Raw genomic sequence first — 7,039 nt, 5'->3', positions numbered from 1 at the left:
GAAGACAATGTTCTGATGGGGGATTCGGACTCACCTGGGAGGGGAAGGGAGCCCCATGATGGGTTTCTATGGGGTTTGCGGTTTGAATCTTTTTCTATCTTCCTTCTCTCCGTGATCACATCTAGTCATGTGACTTTAAATGTCATTTTTATTTATGAGTATTCATAACTCATCCAACATTACAGGTTCATAAAGTTTATGGAGTTCTTCATTTAGATTGTTAATAGTATTGAAAGACCCCCGCTCCATTATGAGGACATGGGGCTTTGGGCCAATGAAATGCCCCCCCCCCATAACTTAGCCTAAGAAACGCCATTCTGCAGGAATCAGAAAAACAGGAGTTCACAGCCATAGCCAGCTACCCGGCCTTGACAGAGATAGCTATGGCCAGCCTTAAAAAAGATAACTGTGGTCAGCAGCCTTGGGAGTAAGACAGTTGATATTTTATGGCGGGCCCCTGGCCTTGAAGAATAAGCAGCTGGCCTGGACAAGGCCAAATCAGCCACACACATGCGACCCCAAGTTCACCCTGGCCTTCTTTGAAACAACCAATAGGGACCCTGTAACTATGCTTCTCGCTTCTGTAACCGCGCCTCTGCCCCTGGGATCCCATAAAAAGTCCCCCTTGCCCTAAGAAGGTGCGCAAGTCCTCCAAGAGACTTCGCCCCAGGTACCTGGTCTAAATAAACCCTCTTGCTTTTGCATCTGATCTGTGGTTTCGGTGTGTTCCTTGGGTTTGGGGTCTCTCCCGGAGAAAGATCTCAGCCGGGGGTCTTTCATTTGGTGGCCCGTACGGGGATTGAGACCCCTCCCTGGGACCACCGACCCACCATCAGGAGGTAAGCCGGCCGGCCTTGATTTATGTCATCCCTGTCCAGTCTGAGGGTTGTCTGTTTGTCTGAGTGTTAAATGTTGTTTGTTTGTCTCCGCGCCTGCGTCTGATAATCTGTCTGTGTCAGTGGATCTGAAAGGGGGGACCGACGGGTCTGGACTTCGCCACTGAACCCTGGGAGACGTCCTAGGGGAATCTGGGAACCTGGAAGACGTTCCACGGTTCATCTGAAGACCCCTCCGGGGGCACGGTTTAAAGACCCCTCTGGGGGCACGGTTTTTCTGGTTTTGCTTTCGGTTTGGAACCGAAGCCGCGCAGCGAGTGTTAGTCTTATTTATATTGGTCTGTCGTTTTTTGTTTTCTGTTTAACCGTTCTCCTCCTAGAAACAGCCATAGGACAGACTGTCACCACCCCCTTGAGCCTCATGCTTAAACACTGGTCAGACGTAAAGACACGAGCCAACAACGAAGGAGTCGTAATAAAGAAAAAAAAAAAAAAAAGTTTTTGCTTCCAGTCCCCATGGCCACCCGGACCAGGTCCCATACATTGCCATGTAGAGACTCCTGACAACAGAACCTCCCCCATGGGTTAAGCCGTTTCTCTTCCCCTCTGCCCCCCCGGCGGCAGCAGCGCTCGCCGAATCCCGGGGCCGAGGAAGCCAGATCGGCGGATCCCTCCCACTCCCTGTTCCTCCCTAACCCCACACCAGCAAGTCTTTTCCTCTCCCCGCAGGCCGCTGCTCCGGCGCAGGCGGGCGCGCGGGCAGGCTTGCAAGCGGGTGCGGGAGAAGAGAACGCGCAGGCGGGTGCGCAGGTGGCAGCAGGTTATGGCGCCGACGCGCAGGCGGGGCCGCCGGGAAGCTAGGGCGCCGGGACGCCCCCTGCCCAGTCCCCGCAGGCCGTCAGCGGTGATGGCGGTGGCGGCGGCGGGTGCCGGAGCTCCCCGCGCCTCCTCCCGTCCGCGCGGCCGCGGTGCGGTCGCGGGGGTCCGGGGCGGCGCTGGGGGGGGCTCCCCTCACTCCCCGCTCTCCCCGGCTGTCCATGTCTCCCGTGCGGGCGGAGGAGTCCGCCCCGCCGGGCCGTGGTTTTCCGCGTGGCGCCTAACAGCCGACTTAGAGCTGGTGCAGACCAGGGGCGGGGCCGGCGACCAGCCGCCATGGAGCGCGGCGGCCCCCGGCGCGGCTGGCCGGACCCGGGCGGCGGAGGCCCGCGGCGGCACAGGCGGGGCCAGGGGCGGGGCCGGCGACCAGCCGGACCCGGGTGGCGGGGAGCCTGCGGCGGCGCAGGCGGCCTCGGTCCCGGCAACGCCCCACAGCCGCTCGCTCGGAGGGGCGGTGGATAGCGTGGAGGGCGGCCGAGCGGCGCAGTCGGCAGCGGCGGCGCAGGCGGACATGGGATGTAGCAGGGGCACGCAGGCGGGGCCGGGGATGGGGTCGGCGAGGGACCGCCCCCTGGCCGGCGACCCGCAGCGATGTGCCACGACCGGCTCCGGCCCAATATGAAAAAGGTGACTAGGGGGCGGCGTCACCCATGGACGCCGAGTCACCCCGCCCCGAGTGTTACAACCCCCCCGACAGCGCCGGAGGGACCGGCGGCTCCTGCAGCGGCCCCCAAACAGCGGAGGATGAGTTCCTGCTTCCTCCCCAATTGCTGGTCGCCTACGAGGAAGGCGGGACAAAGGAAGGCGGGACAAAGCAGCGAAGGTAGAGAACGCCTACATCTCTATGGCCAGTTGCTCTTAGCGGGTCTCCAGGGGCTCTAACCCCCTACCTATTGGGCTCAGGTTACCAGAAAGAGACGCCGGCAGCGCGTTTTTAAAAAAAAGACTTAGAGAGACATGGAGGGAGAGGAAAAACAAACAAAAAAGTCCTGGCCACTGTAATGTCTCAGGGACAGGTCAGAGAGGGAGTTAGAAAGTTAGGACGAGAGATCAAAAAAAAGGACACTGCTTGACAAAGACAAAGTGCTTACTGTAAACAGGGAGGACATTAGGCTCGTGACTGATCAAAAAAAAGCCTCAAGGGTCTCGGAGACCTAAGTCAAGGGTCCTCAATCTGGAAGATTGAGAAGGTCAGGGCCAGGAGCGCCCCCCCCCCAGCCCAGGCTAACTCTCAAGATGGGGGGGCAGCCAGTGACCTTCCTAGTGGACACCGGGGCTCAACATTCAGTCCTGACCCATACCGGAAGCTCTCTCAGTGACCGCACAGCTTTGGTCCAGGGGGCCACAGGTAACAGGAGGTATCAAAGGACCACCGAGAAAAAGGTTCAGCTGGCATCTGGACAGGACCCAAAGGGACCCCCCTACAAGTCCTAGCCCTTTGAACTGTTCGTGGACGAGAACTCAGGCTTTGCAAAAGGAATGCTGGTACAGAGATTGGGGCCATAAAAGCCCGGTAGCTGCAGGATGGCCCGCCCCCCTGTCTGCGTGGGGAAGCCGCTATTGCTGTTTTGCTCAAGGATGCAGGGAAACTGACTTTGGGACAGCCATTAACTGTGTTATCCTCCCATGCGGTGGAAGCTCTGGTCCAGCAGCCCCCAGATCGAGTGGTGTGCAGACCAGCTGTCTCCCTCAACCCCGCAACCCTGCTGCCTGGTACACGGATGGGAGCAGCTTCCTCCAAGAAGAAGAACGGAGGGCCGGAGCAGCCGTCACCACCGAATCGGAGATAGTTTGGACCTCACCACTGCCACCTGGAACATCGGCCCAAAAGGCAGAGCTGATCGCGCTGACCCAGGCCCTCCGGATGGCGGAAGCCCGGAGGACCAGGAACTAACAAAAGAAAATGGGGGCGAAATGGAGCCCCGAGCGACAAGCTTACATCATAGATGGACAGCTAACGTGGTAACCAAAAAAACTCCTAGATGACATCTTTCCCAGGTATGAAATACCCCAGATATTGGGGTCAGACAATGGGCCCGCCTTCGTCTCCCAGGTAAGTCAGGAGGTGGCCAGGCTACTGGGGATCGATTGGAAACTTCATTGTGCATTCAGCCCCCAGAGCTCAGGACAGGTAAAACGTACAAATAAAACCATTAAGGAGACTTTAACCAAATTAACGCTTGCAACTGGCACTAGAGATTGGGTGCTCCTACTCCCCCTAGCCCTTTACCGAGCCCGGAACACTCCTGGGCCTCATGGCCTAACCCCGTTCGAGATCATGTATGGGGCTCCCCCACCAATTGTAAATTTCCTTTACTCTGATATCTCCTCTTTTGCCACTAGCCCTCCAACTGATGCAAAAGACGGTGTGAAAACCCCTGCCTGCCGGGAACAACTGAACCGCCCGGTGGTGCCTCACCCATTCAAGATTGGGGACTCTGTCTGGGTCCGACGCCATCAATCTAGGAACCTAGAGCCGAGGTTGACGGGACAGCGGCTTGGGTCCACACGTCGCATGTAAAGGCTGCCAAGGAACCCGACGAAGCTGAGGGCACCGAGACATCTAGTTCAACGCTCTCCAAACCCACTAAAGATAAAACTCACCCGGGGGTCCCCTTGATCCCCCTAATAGTCCTCCTGACATTGGGAGGGGCATCACCAGAGAGCCTGTTTCCCTGACGCTGGCCCTGTTACTGAAAAAAATTACCATGGGCGGAATAGCTGCTGGGGTAGATACAAGACTGCAGCCCTTATAGAGACCGGCCAATTCAGACAGCTCCAAGTAGCCATGCTCAACAGAAAAGATTTAAAAGATAGTTCCAAAGGTCACCATGGTTTACGACCCTTGTCTCCACCATTATGGGCCCCCTAATCGTCCTCCTGCTCATTTTATTGTTTGGGTCATACATCCTCAACAGATTGGTGCAATTCATCAAGGATAAGGTTTCTGTTGCCCAGGCTTTGATCCTAACCCAGCAATATCAGAGGCTCAGACAGTCAGAGATAGAGTTAACCCCTTATTCTCCATCCTAAAATGAAAGATTTCATTTGGTACAAAAGAAAATGGGGGAATGAAAGACCCCCGCTCCATTATGAGGACATGGGGCTTTGGGCCAATGAAATGCCCCCCCCCATAACTTAGCCTAAGAAACGCCATTCTGCAGGAATCAGAAAAACAGGAGTTCACAGCCATAGCCAGCTACCCGGCCTTGACAGAGATAGCTATGGCCAGCCTTAAAAAAGATAACTGTGGTCAGCAGCCTTGGGAGTAAGACAGTTGATATTTTATGGCGGGCCCCTGGCCTTGAAGAATAAGCAGCTGGCCTGGACAAGGCCAAATCAGCCACACACATGCGACCCCAAGTTCACCCTGGCCTTCTTTGAAACAACCAATAGGGACCCTGTAACTATGCTTCTCGCTTCTGTAACCGCGCCTCTGCCCCTGGGATCCCATAAAAAGTCCCCCTTGCCCTAAGAAGGTGCGCAAGTCCTCCAAGAGACTTCGCCCCAGGTACCTGGTCTAAATAAACCCTCTTGCTTTTGCATCTGATCTGTGGTTTCGGTGTGTTCCTTGGGTTTGGGGTCTCTCCCGGAGAAAGATCTCAGCCGGGGGTCTTTCAGTATGCACTCTAAAGTGTCCCAAATTCAACTCTCAAGTCTTCCCCCAAACGTGTTCCTATTATGACCTTTTCCACCTCAGTCAGTGACTAGCTGAGACATCTCAACCCTTCCAGCTGGCTTAAGCAAATATCTTGGATTTATCCCGGGCTCTGCCCTTTCAATCTTGGTAAATTGTTGAATCTACTTTCAAAAACTTCATCCGCATCTCGGCTTCTGCTCCCACTACCCCCAATCCCTTCCAATGGTGTGGGTGTGAAACATTGGGTTCCACGGTGGATTTCCTCTACACAAAGCTCTCTGGAGTCCATGCCTGCGGTCAATGCACAGGTCTCTACTGCTGCTGTCACAGCCAGAGCACTCTAGGGCCCCAGTCTCAGTGAAGCCCAGGTCTCCGCAGTGTTCCGGTTATGAGGTATCCACCAAAGACCAGTTCAAGCCAATGGATGGTCTTTATGAGCCCATGACTACACTGGATGTTTGGGACCAGAGTATAGTCCCAGGCCTTTCTCAGGGTGAGCTCTTCATCAAAAAACCACATCCTGAGTTGACACACCTCAGTTAGCCAGAAGCCGAACTACAGAAGTTAAAAAACAAGGTTAGTGCATACATTTAGAGACTTTCCCAGAACTGTGGACTTCGATGGATCAGGTCTTTGTTCTCATTTTTGGCAGGCGGTGTTCTCTACGTGCTGGGTTCCTAGGCCTGAACAGTATGTCAGTCATGGAGTCACTCATGCTAAGGTCTGGGGCCCTGTTACATGACTCCTCGGACCCCCAGTGTTCTGGACGTTTAACTTTCCAATGCTGTTTCATTATCACTCTGCCCAGCCACACTGCTCTTTTCCGCTGTTTTCCTGAATATTTTAGGCATCCTCCCATCTCAGGGGCTTTGTAACTATCACCTGTCTGAGGATTCCTCCCCTGGGTGTGCATGACGTTCGTCCATCTACACTAGTCTTTGCTCTAACGTTCTTTTCTCAGGAGGCCTTCCTTCATCCTTTAACAGAGTGACTCTCTAGGCCACACTTTCCCCAATGCTTTTATCACTTCCAAATGGTTTACTTACCTTATTTAATATTCATCCTCCCAACTAAGGTAAGCTCTGGGGCTGGAGAGACAGCTGAGCTGGTAACATGCCTGCCATGAGATCACAAGGCCCTGAGTTCAGATCCCTAAACTCCACCCAAAAAGCCGGCTATGGCAGTGTGCACCGTGACCCTACCGCTCGCTCATCTGGACCTCACTGGTCAGTCTAACCAACTGGAGACCACTGGGTTCAGTGAGCTCTCAAAGAACAAGGCGGAAAGCACTATCGGAAGGCACCTAGTGTCAACCTCTGGCCTACACACACTCATGCATCCCCCGCCCCCCACCACATACACACAAACACACACAAGTTCTGTGAAACCAAGTTTTCATTCTCTTACCACTGTGTCGCAGCACAGGATGTTCCCTCATCACTGGAACCACTCAAGTTTTGGTTTTATTTTGTACAACTGAACAGACACATTCCAAACATCTCCTGGTGGACATCTGGGGTTTTGAACAGGAAGGGAAAGCACCCGGCAACTGCCGAGTGAGTAGGGCTGGTCTCTGTTGGGCCAGCTTAGGTTTTTTGTTCCTCTAGATCCAGATGAGAAAGCAGAGGGAGGGAGAGTGAAGAGCCGTCCTCCTTCGCCTGACAGAAGCCTTCTTGAAGGATGTACG

At 54.8% G+C, this 7,039-nt stretch overlaps 2 protein-coding genes across 2 annotated transcripts; both read left to right on the top strand.

Annotated features, from left to right (window-relative positions):
- The first annotated feature begins 236 nt into the window (after positions 1 to 236).
- On the top strand, positions 237 to 5,262 carry LOC143272882 (uncharacterized). The gene is made up of 2 exons (XM_076569633.1): positions 237 to 2,339; positions 4,056 to 5,262. The coding sequence occupies exon 1, from the start codon at positions 1,660 to 1,662 to the stop codon at positions 2,332 to 2,334; it is 675 nt and encodes a 224-aa protein (XP_076425748.1). The 5' UTR covers positions 237 to 1,659; the 3' UTR covers positions 2,335 to 2,339; positions 4,056 to 5,262.
- LOC143272883 (uncharacterized) lies at positions 2,338 to 5,262 on the top strand. The gene is made up of 2 exons (XM_076569634.1): positions 2,338 to 2,535; positions 3,351 to 5,262. Exons 1-2 carry the CDS (start codon positions 2,363 to 2,365, stop codon positions 3,604 to 3,606), a joined length of 429 nt encoding a protein of 142 aa, XP_076425749.1. The 5' UTR covers positions 2,338 to 2,362; the 3' UTR covers positions 3,607 to 5,262.
- Positions 5,263 to 7,039: the final 1,777 nt, after the last annotated feature.

Source organism: Peromyscus maniculatus, chromosome 4, assembly GCF_049852395.1.
Source record: "Peromyscus maniculatus bairdii isolate BWxNUB_F1_BW_parent chromosome 4, HU_Pman_BW_mat_3.1, whole genome shotgun sequence".
Taxonomy (NCBI): Eukaryota; Metazoa; Chordata; class Mammalia; order Rodentia; family Cricetidae; genus Peromyscus; species Peromyscus maniculatus.
The sequence above is the reverse complement of the archived record's forward strand: the minus strand, read 5'-3'. Positions and strand labels throughout refer to the sequence as shown.